The sequence below is a fragment of the Rhinolophus ferrumequinum genome, chromosome 9 (assembly GCF_004115265.2).
Source record: "Rhinolophus ferrumequinum isolate MPI-CBG mRhiFer1 chromosome 9, mRhiFer1_v1.p, whole genome shotgun sequence".
Classification (NCBI taxonomy): Eukaryota; Metazoa; Chordata; class Mammalia; order Chiroptera; family Rhinolophidae; genus Rhinolophus; species Rhinolophus ferrumequinum.
In genome coordinates, this window is record NC_046292.1 from 55,717,329 (window position 1) to 55,735,509 (window position 18,181).

At 33.4% G+C, this 18,181-nt stretch overlaps 1 protein-coding gene across 2 annotated transcripts in view; it reads right to left on the bottom strand.

The window, feature by feature from the left end:
- SLC44A5 (solute carrier family 44 member 5) overlaps positions 1–18,181 on the bottom strand; it is a 318,753-nt gene that overhangs the window by 14,399 nt on the left and 286,173 nt on the right. For both annotated transcript variants that reach the window (XM_033115958.1, XM_033115957.1), the window contains exons 11-16: positions 13,511–13,642; positions 9,802–9,901; positions 7,212–7,304; positions 6,647–6,734; positions 5,894–6,156; positions 5,288–5,382 (exon numbers count right to left, since the gene is read on the bottom strand). In XM_033115958.1, the coding sequence (XP_032971849.1) occupies positions 5,288–5,382; positions 5,894–6,156; positions 6,647–6,734; positions 7,212–7,304; positions 9,802–9,901; positions 13,511–13,642 (771 nt within the window). The remainder of the gene's footprint in view (positions 1–5,287; positions 5,383–5,893; positions 6,157–6,646; positions 6,735–7,211; positions 7,305–9,801; positions 9,902–13,510; positions 13,643–18,181) is intronic.

Sequence of the window (18,181 nt, forward strand, 5' to 3'; positions counted from 1 at the left end):
AAATTACTTACAACTCTAGTATAAAAATTGAAGGACAAACTATTAAAAATAACTGTAAGTACAATAACCTGGTGATACACAACATAAAAAAATGTGAATTATGACATCAAAAACATTGTAGCATATAATGTGGGGGGAAGGGTAAAAATGTAGAGCTTTTGTATGTGTTTGAGGTTATCAGCTTAAAATAGATTGTTATAATTATAAGATGTTTTACGTAAGCCTCATGATAGCTACAAATGCAAACACCTAGAGTAAATACAAAAAGATGAAGAGATCAAAACATACCACTACAGAAAATCATCAAGTTACTAAGGAAGAGGAGAAGAGAGAAACACAGGTCTACAAAACAGCCACAAAAAAATAAATAAATAAAAAACAATGACCAAAATGGCAGTAGTAAGTCCATAGTGATCAATAGTTACACTTAAATATAAATGGACTAAATTCTCCAGTCAAAAGACATAGAGAGGCTGAATGGATTAACAATGAAGACTCAACTATCTGCTACCTACAAGAGTTTCACTTCACTTTTAAAGACACACATAGACTGAAAGTGACGAATTGGAAAAAGATTTTCTATGTAAAAAAAAAAAAGAAGTAGGTGTGTTTATACTTATATCAGACAAAAAAGAATTTCAGCCAAAAGATATAAGACACAAAAGTCATTAAACAGGGATAAGGGGTCTATTCATCAAGGGGATAAAAAAATTGTAAATATTTATGCACCCAACATTGGAGCACCTGAATATATAAAGCAAATATAAATTGTTTACAAAGAAAGAATTAAATAGCAATATAATAACAGTAGGGAATTTTAATACTTCACTTTCAACAATGGATACATCATCCAGATAGAAAATAAAAAAGGAAGTACTTGACTTAAACTACATGTTATATCAGTAGGACTTAATACTTAACAGGCATTTACACTACATTATATCCTACCACAGCAGAATACACATTCTTCTCAAGCACACATGGAGCACTCTCCAAGATAGGTCATATGATAGGCCACAAAACCAGTTTTAATAAATGTAAGAAGACTGAAATCATATCGAGCATCTTTTCTGACCATAGTTGTATGAAACGAAGAAAACTGGAAAATTCCCCAGTATGTGGAGATTAAGTACCATGCTACTGAACAATCAATGGGTCAAAGAAGAAATCAAAAGGGAAATAAAAAATATCCTGAAACAAATGAAAATGGAAACACAACATATCAAAAATATGTAATGCAGCAAAGCATTTCTAAGGTGTTCATAGCAATAATGCCCACTTTAAGAAAAAGGAAAGATCTCAAACAATCTAACTTTACACCTCTAGAAACTAGGAAAAGAATAACAAACTAAGTGCAAAGTTAGTAGAAAGAAGGAAATAGTAATGATCAGAGTGTAAATAAATGCTAGAGAATAAGAAGACAATAGGAAAGATCAGTGAAATTAATGTGTTTTGAAAAGATAAACAAAATTGACAAACCTTTAGCTAGACTAATTAAGGAAAAAAGAGAAGATAAATAAATTCAGATAGGAAAGAGGAAACATTACAACGAATACCACAGAAATACAAAGAATCATGAGACTACTATGAACAATTATACACCAACAAATTAGACAACCTAGAAGACATAGATAAATTCCTAGAAACATACAACCTGCCAAAATTGAATCATAATGAAACAGAAAATCTGAACAGACCAATTTTTAGTAAGAATTTTGAATCAGTAATCAAACACCTCCCATCAAAGAAAGGATTAGATGGTTTCACTCATGAATTATACCAGACATTTAAAGAAGAATTGATTCCAACCCTTCTCAAACTCTTCTAAAAAACAGAAGTAGAGAAAACATTTCCAAACTCATTTTATGAGCCCAGCATTGCATTAATAGCAAAATAAGACAAAACACAACAAGAAAATAACAGGCCCATCTCCCTGATGAACATAAATGCCAAAATCCTCAAAATATCAGCAAACTGTATTCAACAGTACATTAAAAGGATCATATAACAAAATCAAGTGGGATTTATCCCAGGGCTGCAAGGATGGCTCACCATACACAAATCAATAAATGTGACGCAACTACATTAACAAAATGAGTGATAAAAATTATATGATTATTTCAGTAGATGTAGAAGAATTCATTTGACAAAACTCAACCTCCTTTCATGGTAAAACTCTCAGCAAATTGGGTGTAGTAGGCCTCAACATAATCAAGGCCATATACTCGTATGACAAGCCCACAGCTAACACCATACTCAGTGGTGAAAAGCTGAAAGCTTTTCCTCTGATCTCAGGACCAAGAAAAAGATACCCACTCTCTCCACTTATATTCAACAAAGTATTGAAAACCTAGACAGAGCAATTAGGCAAATATGAAAAAATAAATGTCATTTAAATCAGAAAGGAAGAAGTAAACTTGCCTCTGCAGATCACATAATATTATATATAGAAAACCCTACTGTCTCCATAAAAAAACCTGTTAGAACCTAAACAAGTTCAGTAAAGTTTCAGAAAACAAAAATCAATATACCAAAATCAGGTGCCTTTCTATACATTAACAACTAACTATGGGGGAAAAAATTAAGAAAACAATCCTATTTATGATTCCATCAAAACAATAAATACCTAGAATAAATTTATCCAAGAAGGTGAGAGACCTGTGCATTGAAAACTGTAAGTCTTTAATAAAAGAAATTAAAGAAGATAAAAATAAATGAAAAATAGTCCATGTTCATGGAGGAAAGAATTAACATTGTTAAAATCTTCGCAGTACCCAACGCAATCTACAAATTCAATGCCATTCATATCAAAGTTCCACAGCATTTTTCAGAAATAAAATTTGTATGAAACCACAAAAAATTCTAAACAGCCAAAGCAATAGCGAAAGAAGAAAAAGCTAAAGGCACTTACTGATTCAAACTATATTCCAAAGCGATAATATTCAAAACAGTGTAGTAGTGGTGTAAAAAATTGACCCCTAGATGAATGGTACAGAATAGAAAGAGTAGAAATAAACCCATGCATTACGGTCAATTAATTTTTGACAAAGGAGCCAAGAATATACAATGGGAAAGGACAGTTTCTTCAATAAATTGTCCTAGAAAATGTGGATATTAACATGCAAAAGAATAAAATTGCACCCTTGTCTTACACCATACATAATAATCAACTCAAAATGGATTAAAGATTTGAATGCACGATCTAAAACCACAAAACTCCTAGAAGAAAACCCAGTGGTAAACTTCTTGCCGTTGGTCTTGGGAATGCTTTTTTGAATGTAACATGAAAAGCAAAGTCAAAAAGAGCAAAAATAAACATGTGGGACTACATCAATGGAATATTATTCAGCCTTAAAGAGAAGGAAATCCTGCTTCTGCAGCAACAGAGATGGACCCCCAGGGCATTATGCTAAGTAAAATAAGCCAGATAGAGAAAGACAGATATGCATGGTATCACTTATATGTAAAAAAAAAAAAAAAAAAAAAAAAAAAAAAAGTTGAACTCATATAAACCGAGTAGAATGGTGGTTGCTGCAAGCTGGGGGGATGGGGGATGGAGAAAATAGGGAGAGGGCAGTAGTAAACTTTTAGTCATAAGATGAATAAGATCTTAGGATCTAATGTATAACTTGGTGAATATAGTTGATAATTCTGTACTGTATAATTCAAATTTGCTAAGAGAATAGAACATAAGTGATCTATTCTATGCTTAAAGGGAAAAAGAAAAAAACTAAATGTGAGGTGATAGATGTGTTTATTACTTTGAGTGTGGGAATCTTTTCACAATGTATATGTATATCAAATCATTATGTTGCACACTTTAAATATGTTAAAATTTTATTTGTTGATTGTATCTCAGTAAAGCTAAAAAAGTTTTATATAGTTAAAAAATCTTTTGCCCATGTTGAATTGGATTGTTTGTTTACTATTGAGTTGTAGAAGTTCTTTATATATTCTAAATATTGGTCGCTTATCTGGTATATGATTTGCAAATATTTCCCCCCTCTCCTCCCGTCCTCCCCCGTGGGTTGTCTTTTCACTCTCTTGATAATGTCTTTTGATATACTTTTTTATTTTGAGGAAATCTGTTTTTTCTTTTGTTGTATCTAAGAAATCATCACATCTAATGTCATGAAGATTTCTTCAAATGCTTTCTTCTAAGAGTTTTAAATTTTAGCTATTATGTTTAAGTCTTTGATCCATTTTGAAATAATTTTTATGTATGACGTAAACTAAGGGTCCAATTTCATTCTTTTGCATTTAGATGCCCAGTTTTCCTTGTAATATTAGTTGAAAAAAAAACTGTCCTTTCCCCTTTGAATGGCCTTATATGTGAGGGTTTATTTTGGGGGTTTCTATTCTATTCTATTCTATTCTATTCTATTCTATTCTATTCTATTCTATTCTATTCTATTCTATTCTATTCTATTCTATTCTACGTCTATATGTCTTATGCTAGTGCCATACTGTTTTGATCACTGTAGCTTTGTATTATGTGTTGAAATCGGAAATGTAGTTGTTCCCATATTTGTTCTGTTTCAAGATTGTTTTGGCAATTAACAACATTTTAAAGCATTTTAAGATGAGTTTATGTGTTTGTAAACTATATGTGTCATGTATGAAAACTTATGCCAGTGACACCCACATTTATATTTTAAGCCTGACCTGTCCAGAGCGCTAGACTTGGAACTGCCTGTCAATTCAGGCAACCATGACAATTGGCAACCATGCTTCCCAATATTGACAGGTCGAAAACACAATTTTTAATCTCTTTTTTGAAATTTGTTTCTCCTGGTTTCCACATTTTAGTAAATAGCATCATATGTTTTTCTGTCTTTTCTTCACCACTGCTCCTCTCGCTTTCCTTCTCTCACATCCAGTCCTTCAGCAAGTCCTGTTGGCTTTTCCTTCCAAATACCAGGGGTGCCAAAAAAAGGAATACAAGTGGACACTTCGGTCAACATTGCACAAGCAGTAGTTCACCATAGTCAGAAGTGTCTGAATGCTGATGGTAACCACTTGGAGCACCTCTTGTAATTGCGGAAGTCAAACAGGATTTGTATTCATCTTTTGTTATCGGTGTATATGGAGTATTACAATTTTAATAGTTTTTCCTTTCTTAAAATGTGTATACATTTTTTTGGTACCCTCTGTATCTCCCCAATCTGACCACCTCCATCCTTATTACCCTAGTTACAGTCACTGTGTTTCTCCCAACCACCTGCTCCAATCTAGTCTCTTCACAGGAATCAGGAAGTCTGAGATAAGATGAATTCTGGAATCTTACCTTTCAAACGTTTGTCCAAGTATTCTAGGACTATTCTAAACATTTGAATTAATGCAAGAATTAAAGATCCAAATGCTAGGGATCCTGTGTGATATCTAGGCAAAGATAAAATGAGAATAAAAGTTAAAATATCCTTACTATTAACTAAAAGTATGTTAGTTAAACAATTTTTATAGGTAAAGAGGATCTGCAGAAGGACGGATAGGAAAGAGCTCCTTACACTCTCTTATTCAGGTTGATAAAAGTCTAGAAAATTTTAAACCATACACATATACTTTACCCTTAATCTACAAAAGTGATACCAATAGCCTGTCAGCATAAAATAGGATGTTTGAGTTGAGCAATGGAGAGACAGAGTCAAGTTAATCCTTAATCTTTAGTTTGCTGCCTTCCCTTACCTCTTCTATGGTTTTTAGAAGACTATTAGCCTAGGTGGGGATTATAAAATTGTGGCTATAAAACCAGACAGAGCCAATGGACATCTATGAGTCTTACCTCTGAGCTCATTGCCCCTTGCCACTTGAATTATAAGCACAAGATTGAATTATAACAGAAGCACACTAAACATAACTGGGAAAATAGATGTAGGGTTCAAATAGAACTTACCGTATGGCTCGTCCAAATGCAGTATAAAGTGGATATGGTGGGATATCTTCAGGTTTTTTCAAGGCCCAGTAATAAGAAGCAAAGGCACCAGCAAGGGTACACTGACCCAATGCAAAGACAAAGTTTATAAGCCAGAGAAAGACAAATAGATTGAATATCTGCAAGGTAGGGATGTATTGATGGTACATGCTCTTTCCACCATAGAAAGCAAAGATACACTGAGCCCCAGGGCAAGCTTTGGAAATTTCAGTTGTATTAAAAATCTGCACTCAGAAGAAAAAACAACACAGATAATAAAACATTAAATGTTATTCCAAGATAACACCCTCTCTGCCTTCTCCTGTTGCGTAGCCCCTGATTGCATATCCTGTGCTTTTCCCATGAGCTTCTGCGGTTACTATTTTCTATCACATAGCTTTATATAATTCTTTAATGAGCTCTGCAAAGTATCTCATTTTCTATCCTATGTTTGTCCTTCTTCACCCCCTATAATTTCACATTTATTAGTGGTGTTGTTGACCATACCTGCTTCTTGGATATATGATAAGACAAATGAGCTCAGAAAATACTAGAGCTTTCGCTCTATTCTGCCCACCGTTTTCAGTGCTGTTCTGACCACTGTTCCCTTCCTCTAGTGATCCTGATCGATGCACAGGGTATCTATTTCAGGATAATTCTTACAATAACTGCTAGGTGAAATGTAGTAGAGTTCTGGATTGAAGTTCAGTAACAGAGAGAGTTTCTTTTACTTACCTCTGGGTCACAGGTTTTATTTTCATGTTTACATTGCCCTGCTGGGGCTATGATTTTATATATGGGTACTCCTGATGTAGCCAAGTAACTGAGTAAATTCTATTAAGGATTAATTATTTGCTGGTAAATTGAAAATAATTAATTATTTGCTGGTAAATTGAAAATAATATCTTAGAAGTCCTTTGAGAGATTAACTTCAAAAAACCTCTAATCTTCTAATAATTCATCCGTCGTTCAGACCCAGAGTAATATAACGTGGGTCGGCTATACTGAGACGCTTCTCAAAAACAGTGAAACATATAGGAGCTTCCTTAGGTTATCACCAAGAAGTATCATATGTAAAAACAAAACGAAATCTACCATATGACACCTATTTCAGGGGAAATTGAATCGGTAGTCAGAAACTTTTTTAGAGTTTGGCAAAAAAAAAGAAAGAAAGAAAGAAAAGAAATCAGTTATTTCTTTAAGATGTTCCTAGTCATCCCAGGATGAGAAGCACTGAACTTTTGGTTCCTGAATAGTAGTGTGGACCTGAAGTTTAAAGCAATAGATTATCAAAGGATACACTGCTATCACGGCCCAGTAGCAAATGCAGATTGAGAGGAAAATGAAAGTTAAAACTGGATAAATTAATGTAGCAGGAACATATCTGATGGCTCTGAAATAAAACCAATAGTTGAAATTCAAAATGAACCAGGGTTATAATTTCTCAATTAAATTGTTATTTGTTAGAACTACCAATATGTCTTAGACTGAATTAGTTCTAAGAACAGTGGTAATAACCATTGAATCTCTTTTGCTGATCATGCTGGCATATTCTTTGTTTTTAATTAAAGTTTATTGGGGTGACAATTGTTGGTAAAGTTACATAGATTTCAGGTGTACAATTCTGTATCACATCATCTATAAATTACATTGTGTGTTCACCAGCCAGAGTCAGTTCTCCTTCCATCACCATATATTTGATCCCCCTTACCCTCATCTCCCACCTCCCACCCCTCTTACCCTCTGCTAACCACTACACTATTGTGTTTATGAGTTTTTGTTTCTCAATTGTTTGTCTTGTTCTTTTGCTGTTTTTAGTTTATATACCACATATCAGTGAAATCATACGGTTCTCTGCTTTTTTTGACTTATTTCGCTTAGTATTATAATCTCAAGATCCATCCATGTTGTCACAATTGGTCCTATTTCATCTTTTCTTACCGCCAAAACTGGCAAATTCTTAGTTGGTTTTTAAAATTTTATTGATTGATTGATTATAAGTTGGAGACATTATTTCAATGTTCATGTTTGATTCCTGCCTAAAGTTCTCCAAACTCTCTCCTCTTTGCTTATTTCTGTCTGACTCATTAAGATTTGATACATTATAATCATAATATTTATTCTTTTTGTTTAGATTCTTAGACTTTTAAAATTGGAGAGGACCATGAAGATCATCTAATCAAATGTGAGAATCCCTCCCTAACTCAGGAATCCCTTCTGTACTAGCCTCAAACTATATTCATAAGTTTCTGGTGACCACGTTGAATGTAAGGAACTTACTTATACATGACACATCTTATTCTATTTCTTAACAATCAATGTATTAGAAAATTCTTCCTTATCTGCCTGCCTGTAACTCACATCCACTACCTTCTGGAGAAGAAATGACCACCTTTTCAACACAGCAACCCTTCAAGTAACTCCATAGTCTTTTATTCTCTAGGATGATCATTTGTTTGATATTTCCTTATAAGACGGTTTGGAAATGTCTGCCATCCTAGTTGCCCTGTTCCTAACTACCTTTGAATGATCTTTTTAGCATGTGACGCTGGATTGAATCCAATACTGTTTAATATAGCCGCTGAGAACTATGATGAAATTATTTCCACTCCTGAGATGTGCATTGGTGCATCTTAGATTCCTTTTGCATTTACTACCGTCTTTATTTCACTGTTTGAGCTATGCTGTTTCCCCCTTTCTTCAGACACTGCTGGTAAGTGTTTTATTGAGCATTCTTATGTTTATACTGTATTCTCACTCCACTTTCATTTTCCCTTGAGCAAACTATCAACCTGTCACAATTGTATTGGTCTTTTAACACACACACACACACACACACACACACACTCATATACACATTTAGAAGCGTAACAGTGGGGCAATTACAATGAATTGCACAATATCACATTATTTTTAAAAATCCAGCAAATCAGTCATTTTCAGTGGCTAATGATAGCGTTTTAGCTATGGTGGGAAGGAGAAAGAGTTTAATCTAACAAACTGCTTGTTAACTATTTAAACCATGGGACTCAAGTAGCACTATTTTATTATAGATGAAAATTTTGTTAAAATAATTCTTAAAGACTATTTAAAATAATTTGGTCCTTGGTTATTAACAACTCAGTTTCCCTTATTCTAAATAGAGAGTGTCGTCTGCTGGCTTTATATCGAATAATGCTTTCCTTGTTTCTTCCATGCATTATTCAAAAGTTTCAAGTATTATCCTCAAGTGACCTTTCGGAATAGTTTGGAAACTGCAGGTGTTACTATCCCCCAGCATGAATTTTATGAAAAATTCAACATTTATTTTGTGGCATTTTTAAATAAAAATGGCTCTGGGTATAAAGTTTTTCTGAATTTAGAGCTGGAGATACAAAATGTACAATCTGCTGCTGCTGGATCAATTATTCTGTCTATTGGCAAATTTTGACATTCATACAGAAATGGTAATAGTATTTGATTGACTTTATAGAATTATGGGGATTTAAAGTTCTGCAAATGATCTCAACCATTAATATTAACATATGACTCAGTATGGAATTAATACATGTAATATATCTAAATTTTATGTAGCACTTTATCACTTGTTTTATATACGTTATTCTCCTAACATAGATTTGGTGTTTTAAAAAGTCCTACTACATAGACTAGACAGGTTTTAGCCTTCTTGTACCCTATGCTAATCGAGGTTTTGGGGATACTGAAGGACAGGTTATCATGACCTTTCTAATAAGTGGCAAGTCTGAATTTGAATAAATCTTCTTGAGTGGAAAACAGATTTTTTAACAAGTCTTCTTAAAGGGAAAATCGTCTGGGGCATCTGCACAATAGGCAGTGACTGGCTGCCCTGACTGGTATACCCTGTGTCAGTTTCTCCATCAAGGCCTTACTTGCTCCCTTCCTTCAGCAGGGCAATGGAGATGCGGATTCGGTTCCTAAGGAAGATCAGCGTTAGGATGACAAGCGCTTCAAGGATGCAGAGGATGATCACTTTAAACAGGAAAAAAAAAAAAATTAGTGTGTGATACAAATCAATCCCAAAACCAAGCTTTCTCTGCAGAAGTTAAAACTGAACTTCATGATTATTTTTGCCAAGGCTGACACGTCATAGTTTCAGTGATACACCATTCCAAAAATGCCAGCCTTAGAAATTCATTTTCAAAACTTCCAAGAAATCTAGACAAAAAACTTTAGCTACAGTTTGAACCACTGAACTGGGCAGGCTTTATCTACGGAAATATTTCACACCATTTGTAGAAATGAGAAAACAGGTATGGAAGGAAAGAAGGAAGGGCTGCTGTAGGCAGCTCTTAAATGCTTCACTTTTGCATTGAGTAAGAGAATCGTTACAGAAGAAACAATTTGTCCACCCTATTTTTGTCTGTCCTCCTCACAACGCCTCTTCATTAATTGGCCTTGCTGGGTTACAGAGCAGGCTCTTAGCTGCCACATTTTTATTCTGTGACACCACCATCATGGCCACCATTTTTGATGGTATCAGAGTGCAAACCTAACCCAAGTTGTCTAATAAAACTCTCAGAATTAGAACTAAGGGAGCCTAGGGCAGTTTTGAGTTGAAGTTTTAAGCCTCTTGAAATAAGTTACACAAACTTAATGAATTGTGTCAAAACTATATGCCAAGTAAGTAAATCTGCAAAGAAGGAATAAAATGTATGTATATAAAGAAAGAGAGCAAAGAGAGGAAATCTTGAGTTCGTTTTAGTTTGTTTCTTGGATCTAGGTATACTTGAAAGTCCAGCTACATTTCTGTTTTGTTTTTGAGTGTGGTGAGACACTTCTACATTCTTATAAAAATGCCTCTGCCGGGGCCCCAGCTTGTTACAATTTTCTTTTCTTTTCAGCTAGTTTGAGTTAGTTTCTTTTTACTAGAAGCCAAACAGTCCTAATTACTATATTTCCTCAATTCTAAAACACATCTTTAATTTAATAATATATTTTTAGAAAAAGTAAAGAAATCCTTCATTAAATGTCTGTTTATTGACAATAAGATGCATCCTGACTTCAGAGATGTTAAAAAGTGAAAAGGTGTAGATCTTAAAATTAAGGAAATATATCACTACTAATAACAATCTGAAATTACAAAAGAAACTTAATGGAAAGTTAATTAAATTTCCACCTGTGAAAGACTCCATTCTATAACATTCTTCCTAGTTATTGTGCTGATGTATGAATACTTCCATTCTATTGTTATACCACTAAGATTCTGATGTTACATCACATATCATTTAATATTTACAAGTAAGTAGAAATCAACTAACCCAGAGATGGGGGAGGATCTTAGTAATGTATCATTTCCCTGCTACATCTTTTTAAAGTTAAACTATGTATTTATGTTTTCATGCAAATTTGATTCTCTTAAAACATGAAATCGAGCCCCAAATTGTGGAGTCTATGCATATTAAACTGAAATCATGATCTTCTTTGGACAAACCTAAGAATATGAGACATACCAGAATCACTTCATATTCTAAAACTGCATTGATAAGAACACTGCATATTACACTTCTACCTTTACAAAATCACATATTCAAAATGGTCATACTAGAGAAATTTAACTGTCTTTTGAATTTATATATTACATTCCTTCCTTGTGTTTGAATAAGAGCAAACAATAGAAACATATTTTTAAGATCCTATAGAGAAGCTGGTATAACTATAACTTGACGAAGGAGGAGACTGGGATAATTAATAGCACAAGTGAGACTAGAACGGTCTCCTAACACAATCCAAGGTTCATAAAAATGTATAAATCTGCTTATTTTCAGTGTTTCTGTCAATGGGTGTAATTTCACATATATGCACTTCGGTGACTTGAAGTTTGTCCAAATACAGGGCAAGTGATCAATTAATCTCTGATAAATGGTTTGTGAAAGCTGAGGCTCATTTGAGGAAAAATTAGTATTGCTAGACTTGAAAATAAAAGCAAGCCCTGTGTTTTCCTCAAAGAACATCCCTTAATTTTCCAGTGAAGGATTCTGACCACCTTAATGATTTTTGTGTTGAAGGTCCTTAAGAGACAGATAGCAGTGGGAAGACCACAGAACCTGTAACTAAGATCTATCTGAGAGTAAAACTAGAGGTGTCGATGCATAATGTATGAGATTTGTCATCTAGAAAAGATAGCTATCAGTATGTGGATTGCTGAGGATATAAGAAATCACTCAAATTCAGGAAAAGTCATTAGATGAGGATGCAAGTCCCAAGGTGTCTGATTTTTATAGTTAAAAGGAAATGGCTATAAATGAAACAATTCTTCCACAATATATTTGAAAAAATAATGTGTTTGTTATGTGAACTAGTCTGATGAAAGCTAGAAATGGGAAATCAAAGAGCAAGGATTTGAAATTTTGATCCTGCACTACCCAAGGAAAAGAAACAACTAAATTTGGCAGATAAAGGAATCTGGTGGGGGCTTCTGTGCAGCAGGTCTAGGTCATCAAGCTTAGTAGGAGTCTGAAGAAAACATCTCTGCAGACTACCTGAGGCCTTCTGCTAAAAGAGCTTCTCATTGGTAATCTTGTTCCCCATACGCCTAGATCCCGGGAGAGCAGTATCCTAGATGGGATATGTCTGCATTCTGGTCAGGGAGAGTGCCTTAATAGTGTAAACAAATAAAATGGCACGGTGATGACATAATGTGAGCTTGTCCTTGGAAGCCTAAAGACTTTTGGGTGAAGTGGCAAAATCAGTTTTCAAATGTATGGGTCTGGGACCCATACCTGGAATCAAGACACCTCACAAGATATTGCCCGCCCCCCAGGCTCTCTCTCTCTCTCTCTCTCTGGGTTTCTTTACCAGGTGTCCTTGAACTTGTCTTGCCTGGCTCTTGAACTTCAATAATATGAAGATGAATTTTCTTTTAAAGCAACAGATAATTAGAGATCATTTAAAAAATCTTGACTAAAGAATATGAATCTCTACAAAGTGGAAGGAATATTATAATATTAGGTTGGTGCAAAAGTAATTGTGATTTTTGCAATTATTTTTAACCTTTTAAACTGCAATTACTTTTGCACCAACCTAATAAAATCTTATTCTAGGAATATAGGATTAAAGTGATCTCTAAAATCATCTTGCTTTAAAAATTTTGTTAATATTACCCTTAACTAATTCGATAATCTGAATAAACACTTCAAAATGTAAATTTAGTTTTAGTTACTCGTATTATTCCAATTCCTATAATAAAGAGTTTAAAATTCCTGTTATAGAAAAATAGTTTCTTATTTTTCTCTTTTTTAAAAAAAATCAAGTTTGAAAAAAATCAAGCATTTTTCCCCCTTTAAAACACCTTTCTTGGATATCAAGTTAATGGCTATAAACATCCACATCCAAAACATTTTGAGTTGAAGGCGAAAAGCTTGAAATCATTGTAAAATAATATTTTCTTAGATTATATAATAAATTCCATTCAGTGACTTTCCATTTATGGTAGTTCGTAGGATTATAAACACATTTACTTTAATGCCATTAGCAATGAGTGTATTTAATAGATTATATCAACCCAAGCTTTCTTTTAGACAAAATGATGCTTTCTCATTATTACTATTTTAACAAAACAAGTTTTTAAAATCCACTCACTAAATGTCAACCATGTTTGTCTTAGTTGCAAGTACATGCTTATATCAGTCTGAATCCCGATGTCATATATAGTCAAGTGAGAATTTTGGTGTCCCCGAAGACTGTTGTATTCCTTGTAACAGTGCCATATTCCTTGAAAAGGAAAGAAAAACAGACTCGTATAAAACGTTATTTTCCCGAAACATAAGCTATATGCTTACCATACATATCTACATGAATTTGATCAGCATGGTCATTTCTATAAAGGCAAGATTCATATTTACATAGTAAATATTTTATGTTGATCTAATAGTCTAAATGTGCTACTGTATTCAATAAAAATCCTTTCACTGTTTACCTGGATGACTATGGCAACATCTGGCTTTAAATGTCCTTTTGACTAGAAACAACCTTAATGTACATCAATAGGGAGTGGTTAAATATATTATGGTATATTTGCAGAGTGGAATACTATATTTCCATATAAAGGGGAAACGACTGTTAGTGATATTAAATGATTTCTATGATATTTTTTAAGTGAAAAGAGCAAGGTACAAAATGACATAAAAAGTATGCTGCAATTCATATAATACAAACAATCTTTATATATATTTTCTTGTACACACATAAAGTATCTCTGGAAGGATACAGAGAAATATATATTTTTTGCTTGCAGGGAGGAGAATTTAGTGACTAAGGAATAGAATGAGAAGGAAAATTTTCACTGTATAAATTTCATACCTTTTGAAATTTGAAGCACATGAATATATAATCAACTTAACAAATTAAAAAAAATCATTTAAATTGAAAAAAAGCCATTTAAAAAAATTTTGATGGTGAAGTCATGACTTGGTGGAATTACCTAAAGCATATTCTTATCAAAGTTTGTGTCCAGACAAGGCAAATATGGACAAACTGTATTTTCTCCAAAACTCTGTATTACAGACTGTACAATGACTTTTTACATTGTCTAGATAAAGTGGGAGTAAAAAACAGAGTTAAGAGGTTTATTTATTTTAATGACCAATAGGTCTGGATTAGGTGCATTGGAAATGTTCTAGCAATAATGAAGAGAAGAGCTTTTTAAAACTCTAACTGTAAACTAACAGTTTTTTTGTAGATACAAGGTGAGAGGGTGAGACCATGGAGAGAGAAAGACAAGACTAGACTAGAAAGGACATTTGTTACCCAAAGAGATATGACAAATCTTTTTCTTTCAGGCATTGCTTTCCCATTGTATTATGAAATTTTCCTTTAAAAAATTCTTTATGGAATATTTGATATATACAAAATTATATGTAATACAGATGTAGATTTTAAAGCATATAGTAAAATGAACACATATGAATGCATCACCTATCTTAAGATTTTATCATCTCAATTTTGCTCTAGTTATGCAAATTAAAATTTTTTCTTCTACGTACCTGCTATGTTCATCTTATCATACCTTCCTGCCTTTCTCTCTTCCAAAGAACAATTATTCTGAATTTTGTGCTTTTTATTGTCTTATTTTAACAGAAAGATGTGTTGAAATCTCCTTCCAAGGGAGATTTATATTTCATACAGATTTATTATGTGTTGGTTTATTTATCCTTGTAGTTCTATAAATGTTTAAGCTATTTTGTTAGATGTATATGTGTTTCGATTTGGTATATCTTTTTAGTGATGTGAATCTTTTTTATCCTTAATAATGCATTTTATTCTAAAATCCTTTTGTCTGATATTATTATTGTTACTGCAGGTTTCTATTTGTTAATGATTGCTAGTATATTTTTATCCATGTCTTCATTTTCATACTTTTAATTTCCTTATGTGTTGTGTATCTTTTGTAAATAACATACAGCTCCAATTTGTATGTATATAGTTTAATCTGGTCTGACAATCTCTGTATTTTAATTGGTGAGTTTGATACATTTATATTTAATGTATTGCTATATTTATTTTTGTTTCAACCTACTTACTTTTTGCTTTTCCTGTTCCACTTTGTGTCTACACTTCTTTTCTTCCAATTTTTGTCTTTCAAAAATTGGTCAGTTTTTGTTTTATTTATATTCTATTTTCCCCCTATACTGGTTTGGAGGTATCTACTCCATTTTTAGAGTAGATTACTCTTGAAAATTTGTTATGTGTACTTAATAACCAAATTTAAGGTCAATATCTTAAACAGGAAAATATAAGGACCGTAGATCACTCAATAATCACCCCACTTTTATTGCTCAGTATTTTACATACATTTAGACCTCGAAAATTTGGATATTATTATTATTTTATACAAAGTTTATTTAGATTTACCTACACATTTACCAATTCATTTTCTTTGCTCACCATTCTTTCTTTCATCTCATATTATTTTGTGGAATAATTTTCCTTCTTCTTGAAATACATCCTTTAGGAGTTCCTTTAGTATATGTCTATGTGTAAACTCTAGTTTTTACTTATCTGAAAATATTCTTATATTACTCTCATTCTTGAAAGATAGTTTTGCTGGGTGTACCGCTGTAGGATATTTTTTCTTAGCTCATTGAAGTATTATTTCACTTCTTTTGCTGCTATTAAAAAAAGTCTGCTTCAGCCTAATTGTTCCTTTGTTTGTGATCTGTCTTTTCTCTCCTGTTGTTAAGATCTTTTGGTCTTTGGTATTCTGAAGTTTCACAACAATTTATTTCTCCTACATCTTTAATATCTTGTACTCTAGTGGATCATTCCAAACAATAAATAAATATGTTGTTCTTTCTCCCATCTTAAAGAATAAAACAAAAGAAAATCTACTTTTGACCCTCTTCCCGCATCTACAGTCTACTTTTTTGTTCCCCATTGCAAGCTAATTCTCCAAAACAGTCACCAATATTTTCTGTCTATAATTCCTCTCCTCCAATTCTCTTCCAGTTCACTCTAAACAGCTTTCTCATTATTTTTACCAAAACTTCTCTTATTAGATCACCAAGGATCTTTGTGCATTTCTAAATCCAAGGCCAATTCTCAATTCTCATCTTTCTTGACCTATCCGCCCCATTTGACATGGTTGATCACACCCTTCTTTTTTCACACAGCTTCAAAACATCACTTGCTTTTGGCTTTCCAAAAAAACTATTTCTCCTCATTTATCATTGCTGGTCCTTTCTTCTCTACCTGACTGTTTAATATTAGAGGGCCTCAGAGTTCAGTCCTTGGTCCACATCTCTATCTACACTTATTTTGTTGGTGACCTCAGCTAGTCTTATAGCTCTAGTGCTCCTGACTCACAAATATATTTCTCTATGCTCTCTCTCTCTCTCCCTCCCTTTCTTTCTCTCTCAACCTCTTAATCTCTCTCTCTCTCTAATTCCAGACTGTATATCCAACCGCCTGCTCGATAACTCCACTCAAGATGTTGCCTAATAAACATCTCAAACTCCTCATGTTCAAAATTGAACTTCTGATCAATCCCCTTTCTACACCGACCTTGCTACACTCAAACCTTCCCTATCTCAGTTGATAGAAAGTCTAGCTCTCCAGTTGCTCCAGTTGAAACCTTTGAAGTCATTCTTGACTCCTCACTTTCTCTCATAAGCTGCATTCAGTCCATCAGGAAATTCAGTTGGTTCTACATTGAAAACGTATATGCCCATCCTCATTGCTATTACCTTGATCTGAACTTCGTTAATTTGGCACATGGATTACTGCAATAGCCTCCTCACTGGTCTTGTTTCTTCTCTTGCGTCACTAGAGTCTCTTCTTAGCTTAGGGACTAGAATGATCATCACGTCATATTCCTTCTCTGCTCAAAACCCTACAGTGCCTCCCCATTTCACTCAGAGCGAAAGGTAAGATCTTACAATAATCTATAAACATCTGGTCTTCCAGAAATTCTATTACCTCATCTCCCACTATTCTCCCCTTTAATCAGTACAACCATCCATAACAGCCTTCTTGCCATTTCTTCAACATACTCCTACCTTTGGGCCTTTGCTTTAGCTGTACTCACTGTCTGGAACTCTCTCCTTCTCTCCAATGGCTAAGTACATTGCCTCCTTCTTAAAAAGTCCTATCCTACTAATATTGCTATTTGTACTCCTTGCCCCACCATATGCTCTCAATCCCCCTTTACCTATTTTACTTTTTATGTTTCCCATGGCAAATATCACCTTCTAATAGATAATTTGTTTAGGCTGTAAGTATCAAGATAGCAAGAACCTTTGTCTGTTTACTGTTTTATCTCAAAAGCCTAAAATAGTGCCTGTACACTGTAACTACTCAAATGATATTTGCTGAATGATGAATAAGAAAATGTATGACTAGATATGAATGTCTCTTCTTTACTCTCCTTGGTATAATTAGAGCTTCCTATATCTATGGATTCCTATCTTTCATCAGTTCTCATCCAATAACTTTCAAATATAATTGATATACGTTAGGCCCTACTTGAGCGATTTTCTGTCTCTGTTAACCACATGATCATTTTTCACCCCCTTGTCACATTCTGCTGTATTTTGGGTAATTAAAATTCACCTTTCAGTTCATTAATTTTCTATTTTGCTATTTAACTTATTAATTTAATTTTTAATTGACAATTTATTTTGAAAAGTTCAATTTGGTTCATCTGCATGTATGCCTGGATATTTTTGATGATTTCTTATTTTTTGTAAAATTTTACCCTTAATTCTTAAACATTTTATACATGGTTATCTCATGTTTTATATCTACTAATTCCCA